The sequence below is a fragment of the Onychostoma macrolepis genome, chromosome 13 (assembly GCF_012432095.1).
Source record: "Onychostoma macrolepis isolate SWU-2019 chromosome 13, ASM1243209v1, whole genome shotgun sequence".
Classification (NCBI taxonomy): Eukaryota; Metazoa; Chordata; class Actinopteri; order Cypriniformes; family Cyprinidae; genus Onychostoma; species Onychostoma macrolepis.
This window is the reverse complement of record NC_081167.1, coordinates 3,653,241-3,678,432: the sequence shown is the minus strand read 5'-3', so window position 1 is coordinate 3,678,432 and position 25,192 is coordinate 3,653,241. Positions and strand designations below refer to the sequence as shown.

The window sequence follows — 25,192 nt, the reverse complement described above, 5'->3', positions numbered from 1 at the left end:
CCCGACTGAGCCTGGTTTCTCCCAAGGTTTTTCTCCATTATGTCTCAGAGGAGTTTTGGTTCCTTGCCGCTGTCGCCTCTGGCTTGCTCAGTTGGGGACACTTAATTTCTAGCGATTATCGCCGATTTGATTGCACAGATACTATTTAAACTAAACTGAGCTAGACAATGACATCTCTGAATTCAATAATGAAATGCCTTTAACTGAAAATTGAGTGTTTAATCTTATCATTATACATTACTGACACTCTATCCTCCAATTTGATACTGTTAAGTGCTTTGACACAATCTGTATTGTAAAAGCGCTATATAAATAAAGGTGACTTGACTTGACTTGACCAGAGATACTAAGAAGAACTTTGTTGGGTACCTACTTCATTTATTCTAATGACAGTAAACTATGATGGATGTTTCATAGGGATGAATGACAGTCACTCAATACATTTACAACAGCCTTAATTACAAGCTCTAAGATCTTCTGTCATTTTAGGTGTTTTAAAACTGATATAGCCTTCCTTCAAGAGACACATTTATTCAACTTGGATCACCATAGATCATAGAAATCAAGGGTGGGGGATATTTTCCATTCAAAATGTAATGTCAAGGCAAGAGGAACAGCTATAAATGATAGAAAATAATTTTGTTTTCACTTTCCAGCATTATTGCTGACCCTCATGATTGTTATATTATTGTTTCTGGAAAACTCTTTTGTACCCATGTTTATGTTTATGGCCCCAATTGGGATGATGGAAACCAGGGGTCCGTTCTTTATACGTCGCTAACTCAGTTAGCTGGATTTGACTGTTGACAATTTCGCTTGATCTTGGATTGGTTGGTTCTTCAAGCTAATCCTGGAGTTGCTGTCACAGCAACAGGTCCGTAAGCTTAAACCTGCTTGGGACCAGGCTTATTTCATTTCAACAGGATTAAATCGCATTTTTTTAAAGTGGAATTGATACTTAAAATCTGTCCCAGCCACCGCTACTTTATTACAAGAGTATCCTACTTATCCAGGGACAGTAATTTAAAATAATAATAATTAAAAAAATTATTTTAAAATAATATAATAATGTTGTGTAGTCTATAATACTATAGACAGACAGTTTTACTCATTGAAATATTTATTCATGATAAAATAATTACTTTATAATTGTACTGGAGTCTTACACACATGCTATCTGAGTCGTGCATTAATTTGAGTGATGACAGCTATTATGGGAGTGGCTTGATGGAGCGCAGGAGATGCAGATAACTTGATTTTGACCATTAAGACCCTGCTGTCATGTAACAAATCATGAAATTATAAAATTAAATTAATTGCTAATTACAACACTGAAATAAAAATGTAAAGCCTGTACAAATACTAGAAATCATGAATATAAATAATTGGGAATCATGTGGAAAAAAAACATTACACATTTCATTTGTCTATTATGCCATTTATGTAGCTTTGTTCGCTTGGCTATTTCCTTATAAAAGACCAGAAATGTGTCAAGTTTTACGTCAGGTGTCTTTTTTAATGATATGATGTCATTACGTTGCTGTCTTGCCGCCAGCCAATCACTGCATTGCTGATCATGTTTTCGAGTATCTATACATCTGCCCTTTTCAGGGAACACGAGAAAGCGCATTAATCTTAGACAACTTAATCCAGATATCCCTCTGGTTGTGTTTGGGTCAAATTGACCCGGAGAAGATAATCTTTTTCCTGAAAATACTAGTTAACATTATCGCATTGGACTCAAACTTACTGACTTTGTTCACACAGGGTAATAAGTACTTCTCAGAAGTTTTGTAGTTTTTTGTGGGTTTTATTTCACCTAGTCGCACTTGTGGTGTTCCCGCCCAAAAATGACCGCACTCCAAACAATTGCTTATAAATCTCTCATTATGCTATATTATCATCAAGTATTGAAATCATTATTTTTATCAACTTGTTTTCTTTAATTTAGGACTGGTTTTGTGTTTCTATTTGCATCTGATTAATCGTAGGCCTCATTTATCTGAGTGTAGGTACCTCGTTTTTTTAAGTGAAAAAAAAAAAACTTATGAAATTTTCACAAAGTCACACTTGCATAAACAGTGCAAATTCTCATAATTTATCTCATATTATGAAAATTATTAATAAAAAATGCTTTTTTCACTCAGAAAATGAGGTGCCGAGATGACGTAACCCTTGGCGGCAATGCACAAATAGTCCTTTGCTCTGCTCACTTTGTCATAAATTGTATATATCCTGTCAGTATATTTTGAACCACTCTTTATTTAGCTCACTATGAGTACCCCAGCAGTCAAGGACAGCCAGAAAAGAGAGAGTGAGCAATCGCCAATAAAGAAAAAAATTCAAAGATTCCACCATCTCCAGAGAGGATCTCGATGCTGCTATAGCTAATGGTATCAAGCTAGTGCTTAAAGAGCAACAAAGTACTCTCGATTCGGTAGTGGCTTCGACTGTAAGAGAAGCGATAGACTGACCCCAGCACTCCGTGATCTACATTTGGATATACAAACGACCAACGATTCTGTAAAAGAACTAAAAGCAGAAGTTGAAAAGCTAGCCATCGCAGCGAAACAGACACGTGACCAGGTCGATGCACGTGAGGATAGGAGGACAGTCACAAACTTAAGAAATCAGCTGGAGCAACTCACCGAAAAAACGACAGACATTGAAGATAGGAGCAGGAGAAATAACGTACGACTGGTGGGGTTGCTGGAGGGGGCGGAAGGCTCCGATACAGCTAGCTTCCTCAGAGCTAATCTTTCCAAGTGGATCCCTTCCCTGAAAGGCCGTGACATCGAGACTGACCGGGCCCATCACGTGTATGACGGAAGGAAAAACTCAGATCGGCCGCGTACTCTCATCTTCCGTGTGCTAAGATGGCATGACAGATCGGCAATCCTGAGGGGTGCTCGGCAGGCATGTCCGGTGAAGTATTCACGGGACAATGTCGCTCTGCTGTTTTTTCCCCGACTTTAGTCCAGCCACAACTACCAAGAGAAAGAGCTTCAATCCAGTCTTGAAGAAGATGACAGGACATGGTCTCCAGCCCTTCCTCACCTATCCGGCGGTAATTAAACCACGGCACAAAGGTGAGCAGATGATGTTCGACTCTCCTCAAAAGGCGCAGGATTTTGTTACTTCACTGTCACTGAAGACGTATTCTGCAGCGCTACAAAGCAGCGGGAAGACGTCGGCTATCGTCTCCATCCTCTCAACTCAACGAGGGAAAATTAACAATGAGGTCTGTAGTGATCCTAACTGCCCTGAAGAGGACAATAACAAGGTGGCCATGGACACTTGTTAATTTCTTTTTGGAATCTTGCCCCTGCCCTGTACGTTCGTCCGCTGACTGGTAAAATAATAATGATTTATTTTCTTTATTATTATTCTTCGGGCTGTTGGAGAGCAGGTTCAATCACTATGCTTGTGGCTCAGTGGGCCTTTTGGGGATGTGTCTTGCGTTGAAGTGGACTGGTCACTCATTAACATTTGTTTCTGTTGTTTATGCAGACCTACACTCTTGGTAATGTGTGGTCTGCTTTGGTTTTTATACATAGTTGTTTGTCATTCCTTGTTTTTTTTCTATGCCCTTCAACAGACATCAATACATTTATTCATTCTGCTTTTCTTTTGAAAGGACTATGCATCTAGGTGGATTGGTATCTAGGATACATACTAATCTTTACATGTCACTGGCAGTACGGCACTGGTTTTGTTTCTCTTCACTTAGAATCTTGGCATTGCGAGTACACAATGCATGTTCTGAATATCTTATCACTGAATGTGAATGGCCTAAATTCTCCTATTAAACGTACCCGGATATTAGAATATTTGCACCGTAAAGTGTCTAATTTAAAACAATGCGATGTGGCACGTTTTCAAAGTATTACAATCTGGCAGCCTTCTCTTGTGCTCCTAATAAAACTAAGTGGGTGCTTATCTTAGTCGATAGGAAGTTACATTTAACTATTGAACATACCGGGAATGATGATGGAGGTAGATTTGTTTTTATTCACTGTAAAATACATAATGACAGGTTAGCACTGGTCTCCATTTACTGCCCGAATGAGGCAGACAGTGCATTTTTCACAAATATTTCCAATATATTATTTGAGCGGATTGATTGTCCTTTAGTGATGGGTGGTAATTTTACTGCTGTTTTAAATCCTGCACTGGATAAATCTCACCCTGATACTACAGCTAACCCATCCTCTAAGTTATTGAATAAATTTAATCACTGAACTTAATGTAATCGATCTTTGGAGGATCCAGAATACTACATCTAAGGACTTTTTTTTTCTAAAAAGGGTGGAATGATGGAAGGACCTTTCAAATTTTTTAACAACACACCCTTATGGCACAACTTTAATTTTTTTATTTTTTTATTTGTCCAGCCCTCTTGGCCTACATTGGGCAGAAACACATGCGGTGACTTATATGATAACCAGGGACTCTGCTCACTTCAAAAACTAAGAACTAAGTTTTGTTTAACAGCATCATCATATTTTGTCTTTTTTCAGTTTTTTCTTGTCTTTTCTCAAGGCCTATGGAGTTCCCTGGGCATTTCCTCTCATCCTATATGGGACTGGAACGCACCACCCTCTGGTCGGCCATCTGTTTCTTTAAAATATAGTAAACCTAATTATCACACTGCAAAGTCTCTTTCTATTAAATCTATCTGGAATCGTGAATTAACAGATTTTGATGTATCGGTCGACTGGGAGAGGGTGTGGTCTAATCTAATCTTAACTTCTAAAAATTTAGCTCAACGTCTTATCCATTTCAAAGTCATCCATAGAGCATACATAACTCCTTACAAGAGGTTTAAAATGAAACTGCAATCGACCTACAACTGTCATATCTGTAACACTGTATCAGCAGGTACTTTTCTCCACATGTTTTGGGAATGTCCAACTGTTGTCAATCTATGGACTCAATGTGAATTCGGTTTTGTTCCTTTTACTACAAACTGAAATTGAAATTGTTGATGGTGTGTCTGTTGTTCCCCCATCCCTGTTGTTTGTTTGAGTGGATGTTGTTTTGTTGATTTGGAAAAATAAAAATTGATCACAAAAAAAAGAAAAAAAAAAGAAAAGAAAATGAGGTGCCTACTTTCCAGGCCCGTATTCACGAAACATCTTAATTCTACAAATAGCTCATAACTCGCCGATTTAGGAGAAAAGCTTAAAAATAATGGTTGTGTCAGTCCTAAATTTAGGACTCCAAGATAAATTTTTGCTCCAAGAGTATTTCACAAAGCGTTTTAGCACTAAAACTAGCTCCTCAATCTGTGAAACATTAGGAGTAGTGTAGAGGATTCCAAAGTCACTAAGACCGAGCCACAAACTATCCTAAAATGGCTGTTGCTGGCAATCTGCCTCGGAACGTATAATGATAATCAATAATGAGCTTTTAAGAAGGTATTACCTTTGGTCTTGGAGGTTATCCCAACTCCAAATTTTCCTTTGATTATATCCTTGTTCTCATTAACCAGTTGGGCAAGAAGTAACAGCTGTTCTTGCGCACAGTTGGCTTTTCTTTTACGTTTGCATGTCTTACTATCAGCCATGATAATTCTACTCTAACTAAAAGGCTGTTTATATACATACTCACTAATTGTTTAGTGTAAGAGGCTGACAATTAGCTGAGCATATACTTGTTTAATTAGTGACACTTAGCCTGCATTTTAAAATCTTTATTTGAATGTGGCAATTAACATTTTTATTTTTAAACCTTTATTTGAATGTCAATATAATATTGTGCTCTACAATATTTCTATGAAATCTCTGACAGAGATGCCTCCCCTATCAGCCAATCACTGTGTGCATAGTTGGTAAGCATGCTGATATCATCCATAGCAACAAGGTTCTTACTCGACTTCTCTCTACTCCTTAGTAAAAGTTTGTCTCAGCAGCTTGTTGAATAGGTTTTAAGAGAAAACTCTTAGTTAAAAACTTTTACTGTTACTTAGGAGAACTCTTAATGGTAAGATAAAATGTTTTTCTTTAGGCAGCGATCTTAACTGTGTAAAAGTCCTGTGCTAATTCTAACACACAGGTTTCTTCTAGAAAGGCAACTGCAATGTCAACACTTATGAGCCACAGGGTGTGTGTAGACCCCAGGCATTTTTCCCCCGCAAAGTAAGGTGTTTTTCTTTCTTTTCACGTGTACCACTGTTATTCAAGAAATTATTACTTTTCACAGATAAAAATCTCTCCTCAGTAAAAAAGTGAATTATTTAACAATTACAGAATCTGGTCATGCCCCCCTTTACTTTTTGATCTCTCTTTCTCTTAACCTCACAAGCCATGTTTAAATTCAACATTGCTGTCATTTTGCATCATCTTCTGTTGACTCAATGGATCATATCTTCCCCTCTATCCTCCGAGAGTTGTTTTAATAAGTGCTTGGGGGATAAATCACATGAATGGCCACCATGGCACTACAAAGATTTTATCAAAGAATCTGCCGATTTATTTATTTTTCTTTCTATAATTAATACTGTTTGCAGTCTTAATTGGTTGCAATGTTAACAATAACATAGATAATGATTTAAAAAACAACAACATTAGGACTAGCATTTTAGACATCCTAAACTATACTGGGGTTAGACAACCCAGTCTCTGACATAATCATACTTTAGATTTAATATTGTTCTTTATACGTTTTCTTTTCATGTATTATATAATAAAAAAAACAAAACAAAAAACCTTGCTATGTGTACTGCGTTACGCTAACTGAGACTTGTTATAGCACTTGCATATCATTGCTCTTTTGTTGATTTTCATTGCTTCCATTGTCCTCATTTGTAAGTCGCTTTACATGTAAATGTAATATTGTCACATGGAATTGATATTGAAATTCTGCAGCAGAGCAATGACATCTCAGATCATTATCTTGTCTCTGGTATGCTCTGTTTAGTCAAGACTGCAAAAGCAACTCCTTGTTACAATATGGTAGAAATTTCACTTCTACCACTAAAGTTTACTTTGTAAGTACACTTATTGATTTATCTAAACTCCTCACCATACCAGACAGCAGAAACTATAGACTCTCTTTATTTTCTAGCACTTAGGAGACACAGTAGCTCCTTTGATCGTAAAGATAAAGGAGAACAGTCTGACACCATGGTATAAAGAACATATTTGTCCGCTATAAGAGCATCCAGAAAAATGCAGTGCACCTGGAAGAAAACAAAACTAGAGGTATTTCACATTGGGTGGAAGGATAGCATTTTTACCTATAGAAAATTTTACATTGACTCTTTTAGAACAAACACACAAGGTCAAAAAACACTTTAATTTTCTTATAATATGCATTTATTTTTACCTTATTTGCTCAACGACTCCTAAACGATTCGCTCAATGATTTATTATTCCAAACCCCTCCTTTCCTGGTACTAGAACCAGGAAATATGACCATATTAGCCCGGTTCTGTCAACACTGCACTGGCTCCCTATCAAACATCGGATAGATTTTAAAATCTTGTTAATTACTTATAAAGCCCTGAATGGTTTAGCTCCTCAGTACTTGAGCGAGCTCTTATCACATTATAGTCCTCCACGTCCAATGCGTTCTCAAAACGTTTGATAATACCTAGAATATCAAAATCGACTGCGGGCAGCAGATCCTATTCCTATTTAGCACCCAAACTCTGGAACAATCTACCTAACACTGTTCGGGAGGCAGACACACTCTGTCAGTTTAAATCTAGATTAAAGACCCATCTCTTTAGCCTGCCTTACACATAAGTTTAGTTTAGTTTATTTATTTATAAAGCACATTTAAAATAACAGGAGTTGCAACCAAAGTGCTGTACATCAAATATAAAACAAGGTAAAAACATACCCAATCAAGACAAACAAAGGGACAAATAAAATTGTACACCCTCAAACAGAATTAAAACATACAGAATAAAAATGGGTTTTCAAAGCAGATTTAAACAAAGAAAGAGAAGGAGTAGATCTAATGTGGAGGGGAAGACTGTTCCAAAGCCTAGGTGCTGCCACAGCAAAAGCCCGGTCGCCTTTCGTTTTAAAATGTGAACGAGGAACCGAAAGAAGAAATTGACTAGACGACCAAAGAGATCTAGAGGTGGAATGCGGAGTGAGGAGATTACAGATATACTGAGGAGCATAACCATGTAAAGCCTTAAAAACAAAAAGCAAAATCTTAAAATCAACACGAAACTGAACCGGGAGCCAGTGGAGAGGCGAGAACCGGGTAATGTGCTCACGTTTTCTGGTGCCAGTCAATAATCTGGCTGCCGCATTTTGGACCAATTGCAGTCGGTTCAAAGATGATTTAGGCAGACCCAGATAAAGTGAGTTACAGCAATCTAACCTTGACGTTATAAACGCATGAATTACAGTTTGCAGGTCCTTCATAGAAAGCATTTTCTTGATTCTAGCAATTGATCTTAACTGAAAGAAACTGCTTTTCACAACAGTACTAATCTGCTTATCAAAAGACAACACAGGATCAAAGACAACACCAAGGTTTCTAACATGATCACGTACATTTGATGACAGAGGGCCAAGCTGCTTGACAATGCCAGTGGACACAGCTGTTGGACCAAACACCATTATTTCAGTTTTATCATTATTTAACTGTAAAAAATTTAAGTCCATCCAGATTTTAATGTCCTGAAGACATGCAAACAGAGTTGACATAGAACAGTTATTGTTTTTAATAGGAAAATAAAGTTGAGTGTCATCGGCATAGAGATGATATGATAATTTATGTTTCTGAAAAATATAACCAAGTGGAAGCATATATAAGGAGAAAAGAAGAGGACCCAGAATAGAGCCCTGTGGAACACCGTAGGACATTTTAGCCTGAGATGAGAAATAGTTTCCCAGATTCACTGAAAAATATCTGTCCTTAAGGTAGGAAGCAAACCAGCTCAGTACAGATCCCTGAAAACCAACTATTTGATCAAGTCTTTGAAGAAGGATGTCATGATCTATTGTATCAAATGCTGCACTTCAATCAAGCATGATTAAGATACAGCAAGAACCAGAGTCAAGGGAAAGTAAAATATCATTAGTAACCTTCACCAGGGCAGATTCAGTACTATGAAATTCTCTAAACCCAGACTGAAATCTATCAAAAATATTAAAAGTACTCAAGTAAGATGAAATTTGTGAATAAACAACTTTTTCCAAAACTTTTGAGATGAAAGATAATTTAGATATGGGTCTATAATTATTCAGATTATGCTGATCAAGATGATGCTTTTTTAACAGTGGTTGGACTATAGCATGTTTAAAAGAGGCTGGTACAATTCCATTTGTTAAGGAGTTGTTGATACTAGCAGTAACAACTGGACTTAAGGCTGGAAAAACCTCTTTGAAAATCTGCGAAGGCAGAACATCGGAGTGACAAAATGAGGGCTTCATACTAAGAACAATGTCATATAGCTGTGAAGGTGACACGGGTTGAAAATGAGATGGAGAGCTCCGATGAGAAACCATTTCTAGAGGCAAAGAATTTTGAAATGGTATGTTAGACCTGATACCCTCGACTTTATGGATAAAATGTTTTAAAACTGTTCGCACAAATCAGTAGAGAATTCTAATGAAGCACTAGGAACAGGATTTAAAAAGGCATTAATTGTATTGAAGAGTATCTTGACCTATCTGCATTTTGTGCAATTATATCTGACATGTATTTCCCTGAGCTTCCTTAGCGGCACTCTGATACCGTTTAAGACAATCTCTGAAAATTTCGTATGATATCTGAAGTTTATTTTTCTTCCAACTGCGCTCAGCACGCCTACACTCTTGTCTAATGGCACGAACGGACCCCTGAAGCCATGGCTGTGCTTTTTTCATCAGCTTGGATCTCTGTAACCTTAAGGGAGCAACAGAGTCCAAGGTGGAAGTGCAGGTACTATTAAGAAGTTCAACTAATTCATCAGGATGGACACTAGAGGATAGAACATTCACAGCAGTTGGAATTAGGGTAGATATATACACATCATTGAAGGACTTGGCAGTAGAGGAATTAAAACATCTAAAATAACGAGGAGGATGATAAGATTTAGGCAGAGTAGATGACAATACAGAGTCAAAAATAACTGGACAGTGATCAGAGATAACAGCATCACATAAATCCAAATTATTCACAGGAAAACCATGTGAAAACACTAGGTCCAACGTGTGACCCTTCTGATGTGTAGGTCCAGTAACAGATTGTATAAAATTAAGGGAGTCCATAAGACATGAAAACTCTTTGACCAGAGGTTTTGAGTGACAACAGACATGAATATTAAAATCACCCACAATTAAAAGACTATCAGAACGTGATACTAGAGAAGCCAAAAAGTCGGAAAATTCTTGGATGAAGTCCTTATTATATTTCGGAGGTCTGTAAACCAGGGCACAGAGCAAGGACGAGGGAAAAATCAACCTTGAACAACTGCACCTCAAAACTATGGAAAATTTCATCAGGCAAGCGTTTGCACTTAAAACAGTTCCTGAAAATTGTTGCAATTCCACCTCCACGGCCAGCAGTTCTAGGAGAGTTAAAAAATGAATAGTCAGGAGTAGAGAGAGTTCCATCAGTGCTGTAGTATCACCAAGACTAAGCCATGTTTCTGTCATTAATAAAATATCCAAGTCATGAGTAGAGCAAAAGTCATTTAAGATGAATGATTTGTTGGACACCGATCTAACATTTATTAGCCCAAATTTAACAGGACGGTCCACACTCCGCGAAAGATCTGAGATGAGTCTAGGTGGAAGGTGTATTTTTTTTGGTGAATATTCCAGAGAGAGAAGATTGCCAGAGTTAACTCCAGTATCTAACCTTGCACGGGAGAAGTGGACAGGAGACCAAACCACTGGTATTTGATCATCAGCAAAGGTACGAGGACACCTGGCAGTACAAAATTTGCGACGTAAGCCGCGATGAACATAGTGTCGGCGACGGGCAATCCCCAACCTGCGACAGAGTTTATAGATTCCTTCTGGTAAAGGCGACGATGTGTTCAACTGAACCAGTTCAGCAGGTGAGTAGCAAAGAACCATTGTAGATAAAAACTTGTGAGGATCCAAACAACGAGTGAAGTCAATATGGCGTGCACATTGAAAAAACAGTAAAATACCGACCAGCACGGAGAAAACGCTAAGCCAAAAACAACGCATCTTTTCTGTCCCTACTACATGACCATGTTAGAAAATGCGTTAGCCCGAACACCACACAAAACCACCCAGAACCACCCTATTGGGTAGGAAAAGGGCAGACCGAATAAGAATGCCCCAGACCTTTAAAACCCAAAACAGAGTAAACCGGTACAGACCAGAGAGAAAGTGGAAACTTACCCACGGGTCGATATACAACAAACTGGGGGAAATGAGGGGATCAAGGCTCGCGATGGGTCAATGAGGGACAGGAAAAGGATTACGAGGGAACACCAAAAATTCGGCTTAGTCGTTGATAAAATATAATCCACAGAAACCGGGAGTAAAAAGGCACGATGTCCACAGAGTTTAATCCAGAGAGGGAAGCGAAGCCAGGGCAAAAAGCAGCGTCAGACACGCCAGCCAGCGTGTGTTAACGGTATACTCTAAAGTCCTATAAAACAGGGTGCAAAAGTTCACAAAGAGTAAAAATACACAGGGTGCAAAATTCACAGTAGCCACAGAGTTTAATCCAGATCGGGAAACGAAACGCCAGAGAGCAGCGGCAGACAGACACGCCAGCGTTCACTCAACCGGAAGTGACATTACACACTATCACATAACACACTAATACGCTTCTATTATTCAAATCCGTTAAAGGATTGTTAGGCTGCATTAATTAGATCAACCGGAACCGGGAACACTCCCCATAACACACAATGTACTCGTTACATCGTAAGTAGAATGGCATCTACGCTAATATTTGTCTGTTTCTTTCCTATTCTGTTTCTCAGTCTATATCCGGTCAGATGGTGGATCAGCACCAAGAGATGATGTCTACAGCCCTGATCGTCAGCGGAGACCAGCACACCCAGATGACCCCCAGAGACATATCCCCAATGAAAACCTCGATTGAATACTATAAAACTAAAAAAAATAACAAAATAACTAAAATATAATAAAATGCCTAACTACATAATACTACTATTGTTAGAAATTGCAACAAAATTAAAATAGAAATATAAACTTTTGAACTGCGGGTTTCGTCTGGTCAGAGGAGAACTGGCCCCCCGCTCAGTTGGGGACACTTAATTTCTAGCGGTTATCGCCGATTTGATTGCACAGATAATATTTAAACTAAACTGAGCTAGACAATGACATCTCTGAATTCAATAATGAAATGCCTTTAACTGAAAATTGAAAATTGAGTGTTTAATCTTATCATTATACATTACTGACACTCTATCCTCTAATTTGATACTGTTAAGTGCTTTGACACAATCTGTATTGTTAAAAGCGCTATATAAATAAAGGTGACTTGACTTGACTTTGCGTACGCTAATCTGCGGTGATTGGTCCGATTGGTCGATTTCATTTAAAGCAGTGTTTGTGAGCGCAGTGCTGCTTTGTTACCGGGGAAACATCTATTTTTAACGCTCCAAAAGCGGCACCTAGTGGCAAAGAATGAATTTGCATTTTCATTCAGACCAATGCGAAAATCAAGTTTTCCCAGGTCTGCAAAGTGGGCAGGCAATATGCTAATGTTTCATGTTGATGTCAACAGGAAACGGTCTGGGATTCATTTTAAAAATGACTCGTTTCAATGATTCAGAGTCGACTCTTTTGAGAGACAATAACTTTATATATGGTGCACTTTCAGATTTAAAACTTTGCAGGATGTTTTCATTCACTTAGAGCTGTTACACACTGCATGAAAGGTAATTTTCAAAAATCCATAACAGGGACACTTTAAAACTTATTTTAATTCAGTTAAGACTGCACTTAAGAGCATACTCGCCAAAGTGTATCGTGTGCAATTGTCCATTCAAGTACAGTGGGGCAAAAAAGTATTTAGTCAGCCACCAATTGTGCAAGTTCTCCCACTTAAAAAGATGAGAGAGGCCTGTAATTTTCATCATAGGTATACCTCAACTATGAGAGACAAAATGAGAAAGAAAAAAAAATCCAGAAAATCACATTGTAGGATTTTTAAATAATTAATTGGTAAATTCCTCGGTAAAATAAGTATTTGGTCACCTACAAACAAGCAAGATTTCTGGCTCTCACAGACCTGTAACAACTTCTTTAAGAGGCTCCTCTGTCCTCCACTCGTTACCTGTATTAATGGCATCTGTTTGAACTCATTATCAGTATAAAAGACACCTGTCCACAACCTCAAACAGTCCAACTCCAAACTCCACCATGGCCAAGACCAAAGAGCTGTCAAAAGACACAAGAAACAAAATTGTAGACCTGCACCAGGCTGGGAAGACTGAATCTGCAATAGGTAAGCAGCTTGGTGTGAAGAAATCAACTGTGGGAGCAATAATTAGAGAATGGAAGACATACAAGACCACTGATAATCTCCCTCGATCTGGGGCTCCATGCAAGATCTCACCCCTTGGGGTCAAAATGATCACAAGAACTGTGAGCAAAAATCCCAGAACCACACGGGGGGACCTAGTGAATGACCTGCAGAGAGCTGGGACCAAAGTAACAAAGGTAACACACTGCGCCGCTAAGGGCTCTCAAATCCTGCAGTGCCAGACGTGTCCCCCTGCTTAAGCCAGTACATGTCCGGGCCTGTCTGAAGTTTGCTAGAGAGCATTTGGATGATCCAGAAGAGGATTGGGAGAATCAGATGAAACCAAAATAGAACTTTTTGGTAAAAACTCAACTTGTCGTGTTTGGAGGAGAAAGAATGCTGAGTTGCATCCAAAGAACACCACACCTACTGTGAAGCATAGGGGTGGAAACATCATGCTTTGGGGCTGTTTTTCTGCAAAGGGACCAGGACGACTGATCCGTGTAAACGAAAGAATGAATGGGGCCATGTATCGTGAGATTTTGAATGAAAACCTCCTTCCATCAGCAAGGGCATTGAAGATGAAACGTGGCTGGGTCTTTCAGCATGACAATGATCCCAAACACACCGTCCGGGCAACGAAGGAGTGGCTTCGTAAGAAGCATTTCAAGGTCCTGGAGTGGCCTAGCCAGTCTCCAGATCTCAACTTCATCGAAAATCTTTGGAGAGAGTTGAAAGTCCGTGTTGCCCAGCGACAGCCCCAAAACATTACTGCTCTAGAGGAGATCTGCATGGAGGAATGGGCCAAAATACCAGCAACAGTGTGTGAAGACTTACAGAAAACGTTTGACCTCTGTCATTGCCAACAAAGGGTATATAACAAAGTATTGAGATGAAATTTTGTTATTGACCAAATACTTATTTTCCACCATAATTTGCAAATAAATTCTTTAAAAATCCTACAATGTGATTTTCTGGATTTTTTTTCCTCATTTTGTCTCTCATAGTTGAGGTATACCTATGATGAAAATTACAGGCCTCTCTCATCTTTTTAAGTGGGAGAACTTGCACAATTGGTGGCTGACTAAATACTTTTTTGCCCCACTGTATGATAAGACAAAGTGAACTCAGTTCGGTAATGGTGTACTGTCTGAGACACTGCTCTCTGTGGGCGCTTTGTGCATACACAGAAAACAGTGTGTGAGTTCTGAACTCTTCACATGTACTTAACATTAAAAAGCAATAAAAATGTTCTAAAGGTTAAAGTGGGCTCCAACTCAGTTAGCTTAAGTTATATTGTTGTTCTTTCTCAAGGTAAACAACGTTACTTGACTATTTCGAATATTGGAATTTTATTGACTGTAAATGCTTATAATATTTATAAGTCCATTGATTATTTTGTAGAGTGCCAGCCACCCAATAATCACAATAAGCGTTGTGAATTTTTACTTTAATTACAAAGTCTCAGGTTTTAAATTCTGTAAATTTGATCGTGATATTCAAACAATAAATCTCTTTTAAAGAGGTGTGACAGATCACTGTATCCGCCTCAGTTCAAGTGGAATGTGAATCAATAATCTTTTCCTCTTTACTTCTAGTTACAGCACAAAATAAACAAGAATGAACATCAGAAGGCATGTTGAAATAAAAATAATAATTTGTTGAATGAACATAAACATGCAGTATGTCAGAAGAAAGAACAGTGTCTGGTTTTAAACAAATACCGCATTTTATTCTAGCCTCTTGCATTACTTTTATCAACACTTGAATGTGGGTTGAGAAAAGCTGAGAAAAATCATTATTTTGTCAAAGACTACATCCAGATCAGATTCAGAACTTCCATCAAAACATAGATAGAACAGATTGCTCCCATCGACACTCCCAAAAGATGCACAGTCCTATACTACTGCCTGGGTTAACATTTTATTTTATCACATTTCATTAACGTTAGGCAGTTCTGATTTATATGCTGCTTAATGCTTGACGATCGCGTTATTTTAATGCATCTACTTAAATATGTTAGTGATTGTTTCTGCTTATTCTTTGCCTGTGTTTTGATCCAGAGATTCTGTACTTTTTCAGAAGATGCATAATAGCGCACCCTACCATATAACAGTGAAAACACGGAAAGCTAGAAAATTGGAGTAGCATCTGCCTGCAAAACCGGAGGCTGCATTTTCAGGAACGCAGTCCTAGGACCGCATTTCTAGGACCCTAGGTTTTTAGTGACAACGCCACCTACCGAATTAGAGGACCAGCGAAGATGGATGACAGTCAGAGTGTGAGTATCAAATGTGAATACATTTTTATTTGTTTAACAATTAAAAACAATTGTGATGCATTTCATTGGAAAGTTAACGTAGCCGAAGTGATCGTGATTTGCTAAATAGTCTTGAATTCACAGCCATCATATATTAGCCTCTAATGCTGTAAAATGAACTGTTAGCATGATAAGCTTGTGTTGAATTATTAACAGCACAATAAACTGTAGCACGTTCCTTGTGAAAGCTTGTTAATTACTCATTGTTTTTCCATTTTAATTAAGTTAAAATAATCTTAATGTTTTAACAGTCACATGCTCACAGTCAGCCTGTTTAACGTTACCCCACAATACATGTTATGAGTACGTCTCTTCATTTTGACATGGTTTTATAATGTTGGTAGAGACATATGACATTTTAATAGTCAGACATAACAGAGAGGCCATCAAAATAATTTACTGTTAAAATACCACGTGTTAGATTGTGTCATTTACTGTGTACTGTACTCTATATGAAGGGCTTTCAGGGCAGGCAATAGTATGACAAAAGATAAATAAATAAATTGGTCAAATATTGGAATTGTTTTTACACAATGCCCAATGTATCCTTTTTTTTTTTTTTTAAGCGTTAACAGTATTTCTGTTAACCTAGCAGTGATTATGTTCTCCATTAACTATTTCAGTGAAGTGGAAGAATTGAATAGGGTGATAGAGAAACAATTGCAAAAAGAGGTGAGAGCATCCAGGTGGCAGGTAGTGCTGCTGCATACATCACAACGTGTGCTTTAAATATTTAAAGTCATGTCAATAATATGTTATTTCTATTCAGATTTCTTGCATCTCTCTCTATTAATTTTTTTCTCAGTTCAGATGGGCTTTATTGACATTTTTTCCAAATCTTTGAACAGTAGCTATGCAATAATAGTATTATGAACATTAATTGGTATGAAGATTGATATAATTATTTTTGGATTGTATATGTGTGTGTGCTCTGTAGGGCTGTCACGATAACTACTTTTTGTTGTGCGATATATTGCACCAAAATTAATTGTGATAAACGATATTATTGTCATTTTAAGACAATTTTATTTCACTTATTATGTAAATTACAGTATGACAATATAATAGCATAATAATGCAAGTACACTCTTTCAAAGAACAAAGAACATTTTATTCTTAAGAATATTTAGACATTGGAACCGGAAAGTGAAAAAAATACATGCTAAATAAATAAAACAAATACCGGCTCATTCACGTTAATTGGCTCTCCTCTCTCATTCGGCTTAAAGCCAAAATGTTCCCTATACCGGAGCTGAAGATTGCGGCTTTGAAACCAAGTCCATTGGGACTTGTTCTTCCTAACTGGCTGTAGTTGTCACGAAACACTTTATAACGCAGTGGGTTCACGAATTCTCTTCGCCTGTCGCTGTCCGCTCTGTGTGCGTGTGTGTGGGGGAGACGCTGCCTAAACCCCGCCTCCACTACAGAGAGCAGACGAGATGACAGAGGCAGCGCGATCGACTAAAATGTTGGTGATATTAATTTTTATGTAAAAATTTTTATATAATCATTATTTTTAATTATTAAAAAAATGATCAGTCGCAATATATCGCGGCACCAAAAATGATTGCGCTCATTTCCATATATCGTGCGATAAGTCGATATACCGACTATCGCGACAGGCCTAGCGCTCTGTGGTAACTAAGATCTTTTAAATATGAAATTTAAAATTAGAGAGTAGAACATGTTCAACTAAATGTTCCTTATTTCATTCACTTCTCTCTCTTTCTCTCTCTTAAGAGTCAGTGAAGACGTCGTCCATGAAGTTCTTTCTATGTGGTTCACGTCATGAACAAATTAGTTTGTGTGTGTGTTCAAGTTCAACTGTTGTAATATATTATATTATAAAATATACACAATCTTAAATCTACCCCCAGAGTCATCCTTGTGTCTTCCCTCTGTACTTGAAAATGTGGTTGATATAGTGACTGAAAAGACTATACCATGATTCCTTGTTTATTTTACTTGAGTTATTATATTATGCTACTTAGACCCAATAATTACTCAACATTCCTAGGAACCATGTTTAATTGTAATAAAGAAAGTAGTATTTGGGTGTAATAAAACTTTTAAAAAAACTCTAAAATTCTAATGTAGTTAAAACTGGGTGGAAATACTGCCTTAGTGGAACTTTTTTCGGTCCTCCAAAACTAGGGTCCTGGAAATGCGTTCCTGGGACTGCGGTTCTCCGGCTCGGTAGGTGGCGCTGTCACAAAAAACTAGGGTCCTAGAAGTGCGGCCTCCGGTATTGCAGACAGATAATATTGGAAAATTCTGTCAATGGTAGAAAGTGTTGTTTCATAAACTGCAGAAAAGTCCATCAACTGCAGGAAAAGAGTTAAAAGTGTGTTGGGTGAGTATTAGGATTATTAATATCTCTGGCCAGTTTACTGGAAAATCAGTACGACCAGTCACTTAATCCAAATCTTATCCAGGACTGGGTCACAGTGGCAACAGGCCGAGTAAGAACACCCATACGTCCTTTTCCCTGGCCACTTCCTCCAGCTCATCCTGGGGGATCCCAAGGCGTTCTCAGGGCAGCCGATAGATATAATCCCTCCAGCATATCCTGGGTTTGCCCCAGGTTTTTTTCCCAGGTTGGACATGCCCGGAACATCTCCACCGGAGGGAGGCACCACCTCAACTGGCTCCTTTAAAAGGAGAGGAACAGGGGCTATACTAAAATCTGATAGCCCACCCTGATTATGCAAATAAACTTTTTCTCGCTCAAAATTACACCTCTAGAGTCTAACTTCATTAGCTGCAGGGGTTAAAGCAAAAAAAACAAAAAACTTTTGACTGAAAATTTTTCCTCGGCTAAACCCCATTCCACAGCCATACCTGTCACACACCCAGTTTAAGAGCAGTTATTTTCTTGTAATTAGGAGCGCTTGCCCTCCTAATTAAAAAAAAAATTTAGGAGCACCTTCTAATCAATAATACAAAATTCTGATAAAAAATTTGCCTTCCTAATACGAGGTAACATTTGACAGGGGCATTTTCTTTTTACCTTTGTAAATTTGCATTTTTTGTTTTAAATGCACATATTAAATGTATGCAGTGTTTCCTATAGGATTTATTCCAGCTGTGGTAGCAGGGCTATTTCCCATGGACCACGCCCCCTCCCCATCCAAGAATCACGTGCACTCAGAATTTAATTTATTTTAACTAAAAAAAGACAAGTAAATAGTAAATTATAAAATAAGAACAAATAAATTAATGACAATCAATAGTACAAACAAGATACAAATTAAATTAACAGTACTTTAATTTTTTCAGTTAGATCTAACTATAATCTATTCAACTGTAAAATAACACTGGATTTTACAGTAAAATAACACTGGATTGAAAGAAAAAAGTCTTCACTGTATAATGAAAGACAGCAGCAGGTTTATTTAGGCTGCTGTCTCTTTAAGACCTCATGCACAGATCTAATATACTGTTACAAAGGGCTCTATGCTTACTTTTCTTTTTAGGAGCGCTTGTCCTCCTAATTTAATAAATTTAGGAGCACCTTCTGATCAATAATCAAAAATTCTGATAAAAAATTAGTCTTCCTAATATGAGGTGACATTTGACTCCTTAAAGTGACTTATAGGGGTATTTTCTTTTTACCTTTGTAATGGCATCATTTTCATCTATGTCAAATTCTAAAATTTATGTTTATAAGCTTTTTAAAATTTATATTTAAAACAATATAATAAGAAGTAGAATAAGACTAATCAGTTGCCAATCACATGAAATTAGTATTAATAAAAAAATTATTTGTACTACAGAGGTGGCACAGAAGAACATAAAAGTGGCTTGTAGGTACATTTTCAGACGTTTAAATGAGACTCAGAGGTGGCATGAGTGCAATTAAATTCATAAATTTTGAATACAGAAAATATTAAATGATTTAAATAACTGAAATTATACGCTAAAAATAAAACTAAATCCGCCAGCAAGTGGCGGCAAGTCACTGATTTTATCACTGAATTCATTCGAATGGCTGATTCATTCATGAATGAATCGCTGCTTTTAAAAGCGTTTGCTTTTAGAGATGCGCAGCGGCTGAGCTGTTACTTTATTTGGAACTATTTTCGTTGATGAAACAGAGCAAAATCAGGCAGTACTTGTTTGAACTGTTATATTAAAATCAATACCACATTTGCAAACTCCTTTAATAATTATTAAAAGCTGTCACTCTCATCGCGATCTGTGGGCGCACAGAAAATGAGAGTGCATGAGTGAGTTCTCAAGACTCAAAAGCACGTGCAAATGATACGTTCCGTCATCTGTCATTGCGTTATAAGCACGGAACCTGCTGGAATGAGTAGAATTATTATAAATAGCTGCAATCCCGCGCCGAAATTCAAGTTCTGCTCTGTGTTCTCTGCTAATAACCCGACTAAGAATGATGCGAGCGGCGTTACTATGTTGTCAGTGAGAAGCTGTGGCTGTGGCGGGGATGATTTTTGGTGTGCCAGCAGAACAACAACAACAACAACAACAATGCACAACATGTTTCTTTTCCCCTCATTTTTTTTCAATTGATGGAAATCCGTTGTAGCAACGGAAAACTTTAATCCCTGTAGCTGTGACCTCTGTAAAACCTACTATTTTAGCCAGCCCCCATTTTCAATAAAGACAAGTTTAAGATAGACATTTTTATTGCACTTCTCCCTCTCCTTTTTATTGTACCTCTAGAGCTAAATATTTAAAATTGACATACCAGTCAGTCCACAGCACTGCTACCACTGTACTGTACCACTGACCTTAGCCCTGTTTGAAAAAGAACTGTCTTCAGCAAAAAAGAACAAGACGACATGGAAGAGACTCACCATCTACTTCCTCTTTGTTTGCAGATAGCTCTGGACATTTTCTTGTAATGCAAGTCACACCTGGAGACATGTTAACAGTTTTTTCTTTTGTATAAAAAATTGAATCAAACTTGAAAAACTTCACATGCATGAGGGAAACTTACTTAGAAGGTCCATGACTTCTCGTGTGACCAGCCGCAACAGCTGCTCTTCCACCACTTCCTGAGTTACATGGTTCTCTTCGTAGGCCTCATCCTCCTCCTGAGCACTAAAATATGAACAACAACAATAAAATAAAATATATCTGCAAGCAGTAATTAAGGGGCCAAGCACAACAGAGGCAAAACAAGAAGGTAAGCAAACATGGCAGGGAGCATCCGACCAATTAAAACATAAAACATCACGTGTAATGTGCAATTGCTTATCACTTTTGACCAATTGGTATCACTACCACCAAAATTATGTGGTGTGGTCAGCAGGGCTGGAAATGGGGGGGGGACGGAGTCCGGGGAGTGAATTTCGAGGGGGGATGGCGTTTCATTTCCAACTATTTGGAAATTAAAGTGATTTCTATATTTTATTCATTCAAAAGACTACAAAAGCGATCCCAGTTCTGCATATAAACGTGTTTATGGTTCGCTGCACAATGCCATCTTTTGCCATGCTTCTCTATCGCTGCACGTCCTGCTCCTCACAGCACAGTCCGTGAAAGCAGACTGCAGTTGTTGTCATTCATTGTAACAAACAAAGTGTAGAGAGATGTAAATAATATATTAAGTGTGCAGTGTAGAGAGCTTCATTCATTAAAATAGAAGTTTGTGAGATAGCGACGAACGGAGGGTAACAGCTTTTTAATGAGAGTTTGCAAATGTGAAATTGAATTTATACAACAGTTTTTGATTTTATACAAAAGTTAATATTAAGTGACTTACATTTTAGGAACACTGTTGTCTATTTTGCTCTATTTCGTCAACAAAAATATAGTTAAAAAACAAAGTCACAGCTGAGCCTCTGCACAAGTCTTTGACACAGCGCTGTTTTGTTTATGCATGAATCTTTGCTTTTGAACAAATCTAGTGAGTCAATGATTCAATGAAAGAGAGTCACTTGCTTCGTTCCTAAATGAAATCATTTTTAAAGTATAAATTGAGTCATTTAATTCATTGAAATTTATATATTTAAAACAATCTCATAACATTGTTATTATGAGATGCATTAATGCCTCCTCTGAGTCTTGTCAAAAATTTCTTAAATTCTGTAAATATTGCTTAATGCCACATTTGTGCTCTTCTGTGCCATGCAAATATGAATCGTTGATGCTGATTTCATTTGACTGGAAACTTATTCTTCTGTTATATCTTATTATTTTCGTTTAATTTATTGTTTAGTTAAAATTTTTTGATAAAAGTTTATAAATCTAATTTTTTTGGCATAAAAGATGACATACATTTAATAAAGTTAGAAAAATGGCATTACAAAGGTTTAAAAAAAAAAAAACTAAGGAGTCAAATATCAATAGGAAGGTTAATTTCTGGGTCATTCCTGGGATTCAGTAATATTTCAGTCCCCTAGAGTTTCTAAAGTGGCGGTTCACCAAAATGAATTGTTAGAAGCTTTTCAAAATACTTTGGGATGCCCATTATAATTAATAAAAATAATTACTGCATTTTTATATTTTTAGCATAAAATAATGTCTTAAGTAATCTATCTTGAACCAATCATTTTTTTAATGTCCCTGAGTTTGTACTTAGAAAATTAATAACAAAATGTGCATAGTGTCTGTGATTTTCGGCAACAATGTAAGCATTTACTTGTGTTCTTTCTTGTAAAAAATATTTTCTAAAAAAAAAGCTAAATATTTTCTAAAAAAAAACAGACTGTAAAGTTATGTCTCTCAGTCTGAACTCAACCCCGTCACACTAACCATTCTTCGCCCATAATAATTTAGTCTCCACTCATATGTGACTTCATTCAGGTCTCTTTAATAGTGGTGCAGAAAATGGTTAGTGGTATCATACTTTTTATTCATATTTTTGAGGCATGTTATGGTCAGGGAGGGTACTGTCAAGCTTAACAACTCAACCCCGTCATATAAAATTAGGATGGAAAATTATTACTTTTACAACATTTTATTTTCATTCATAAGTATATACAATGTGTTTAGTTTATTGCTGCCATATATGGTCTACTCTCCTATGTTAGCAGCAGTGGCCACAACCCCGTCACACTCAACCCCATCACAAATATATGTATTTCTCATTGTTACAGGGTTGTAAACTTGTGACAGGGTTGAGTTATTTGCTTCATTTATTAATAATTTTAATGAATATAAAATAGTTATGGTTTCAGTAAATATATATACTCCAAAATCATGACAACTCATATTTTTGTTTTAAATAGAATTTTTGACATAATATGTCCACTTAAACGTGGACAAGCATCATACATCAGATATTGTGCCCACATTTGCAGCAGAAAGACAATGTTGGCCATGCAGATATGTTGACCCAGAAACAACGGGACAACATGAGAGAGAAACAAAACCAAAAATTTAAATTTAAGGCAATGTATCCCTTCAAATGTGTTACAGTCTTCAACCCCATTACACCTTGTCACATTAATATTTTTAGAAAAATATAGGGATGACAATTAAGAACAAAAGTATTTCTTTTTTTTTTCTTTTAAAAAACAAAACAAAAACAAAAGTATTTCTTGCTGATTACCATCTGACATGTTAAGGGCTAAAACTAAAAAATTGTGTTTTTAGTTAAAATTTTAAATTAAAAATATTTTTTACAAAAATAAAGAGACTGTAGACACACAATGTGTGTATTTTTAGCTTCAGTCCTATAAAAATGTGAAAATTATGATAAATGTTATCATTAAATTGTTATCAGGGACGCATGAGCAGTAGGTAGATGTTTGTTTTATAACAATTTCTGTGTAAAATCCTTTTTAAACCAATCCCGATATTTTGAACATGATATATTAAAATATGCTGAATATTTTTGGGAGGTTTGATATGTGCCTAATGATGTGGGGTATTTAGAAGTGGAAAAACATGTTGAAATGTTACAGAATCCCAGGAATGACCCTCCTGTCATTGATCAGAAGGTCTGTTCCTATTTTTTTAAGTAGCAGCACTAGTAGGACTCTATACTTGGTATAGACATGGTAGAAGAAGAAATTAACAAATATATTGGTAACACTTTACAATAAGGTTCATTAGTTAACATTACTTAACTGCATTAGTTAACATGAACTAAGAATGAACAATACTTCTACAGCTAGACATGGGATGATAACCGATTTCAAGGTATACCGCGGTTTGGAAAATTCACAACCAGTAAAATTTTCCGTTATACCGTTCCTGCGGTATGCGCAGTTTTTTATGTGTCGTCAAAGACGGAAAGTGCAGGACTCCCTCAGTTGTGAGCAGTGAAGAGCGTAACGAGTCACACGGCCCCTCCCCCTCCGGCTGGTGCGAGCAGTCAGTGAGAGTCACATGTGTGTAGGATGATGGCCGAAGGAGGTGAATCCCTGCGACTTTTTCCCCCGTCGAAAAAGATGAAGTCTATCATATGGGAATTTTTCGGGTAAAGCAGACTGTAATGTTTAGTTTGAAACTAAAGTAGAGACATCCATACTTAAGGTTACGGACTCAGCTTTGTGCAACTGGTGAGGTGAACCAATAAGCACAATAAGTGGCTCAAAAAGATAATTAGAAGAAAGATGAGAAAGCAATTGAGAAGCCACTGTTTGTTCAAAACTTTTGGCAAGGAATGGAAGATTAGAGATGGGACGAAAATTATTCAGGTTATCAAAGTCCATGTTAGTTTTTGGTACAGGGGTGACAGCAGCAATTTTAAGTGGCTGCATCAAAATACAGTATGTGGGCACAGAGGGGCAAACAAATCTAATAATAAATAATAAATGTTCATTTTGCATGTTCAGAAGAAGTAAGCTGTCCTGTCCTGTAAAAAAGTAAGTAAATTGCTCAGTGCAAAGAAAGAGAAGTAATGGGAACCTGGTATTTATTTTTTCATGTGTCTAATAGACATGAAGTTGGACTTCACAGAGGTGGACTTGCTGCTGTGTTTGGAAACATTGTCCTGCTGCATAACCCAAGTGCGCTTGAGCTTGAGGTCACAAACTGATGGCCGGACATTCTCCTTCAGGATATTCTGATAGAGTGCAGAATTCATGGTTCCATCAATTATGGCAAGTCATCCAGGTTCTGAAGCTGCAAAGCAGCCTCAGACCATTACACTACCACCACCATGTTTGACTGTTGGTATGATGTTCTTTTTATGAAAGGCTGTGTTGGTTTTACGCCAGATGTAACGGGACACACACCTTCCAAAAAGTTAAACTTTTGTCGCATCAGTCAACAGAATATTTGCCCAAAAGTCTTGGGGATAATCAAGATATTTTTTGGCAAATGTGAGACGAGCCTTTGTGTTCTTTTTGGTCAGCAATGGCTTCTGCCTTGGAACACTCCCATGGATGCTGTTTTTGCCCAGTCTCTTTCTTATTGTTGAATCATGAACACTGACCTTAATTGAGGCAAGTGAGGCCTGCAGTTCTTTAGATGTTGTTCTGGGTTCTTTTATGACCTCCTGGATGAGTCGTCTTTGTG

The 25,192-nt window shown here is 37.3% G+C and overlaps 1 protein-coding gene across 4 annotated transcripts in view; it reads right to left on the bottom strand.

Annotated features, from left to right (window-relative positions):
* The window catches only part of LOC131551753 (exportin-5), a 152,718-nt gene that overhangs the window by 22,528 nt on the left and 104,998 nt on the right, over positions 1–25,192 (bottom strand). For all 4 annotated transcript variants that reach the window (XM_058794855.1, XM_058794853.1, XM_058794852.1 and 1 more), the window contains 2 exons: positions 20,718–20,821; positions 20,575–20,634 (listed from right to left, as the gene is read on the bottom strand). In XM_058794855.1, coding sequence (XP_058650838.1) covers positions 20,575–20,634; positions 20,718–20,821 — 164 coding nt within the window. The remainder of the gene's footprint in view (positions 1–20,574; positions 20,635–20,717; positions 20,822–25,192) is intronic.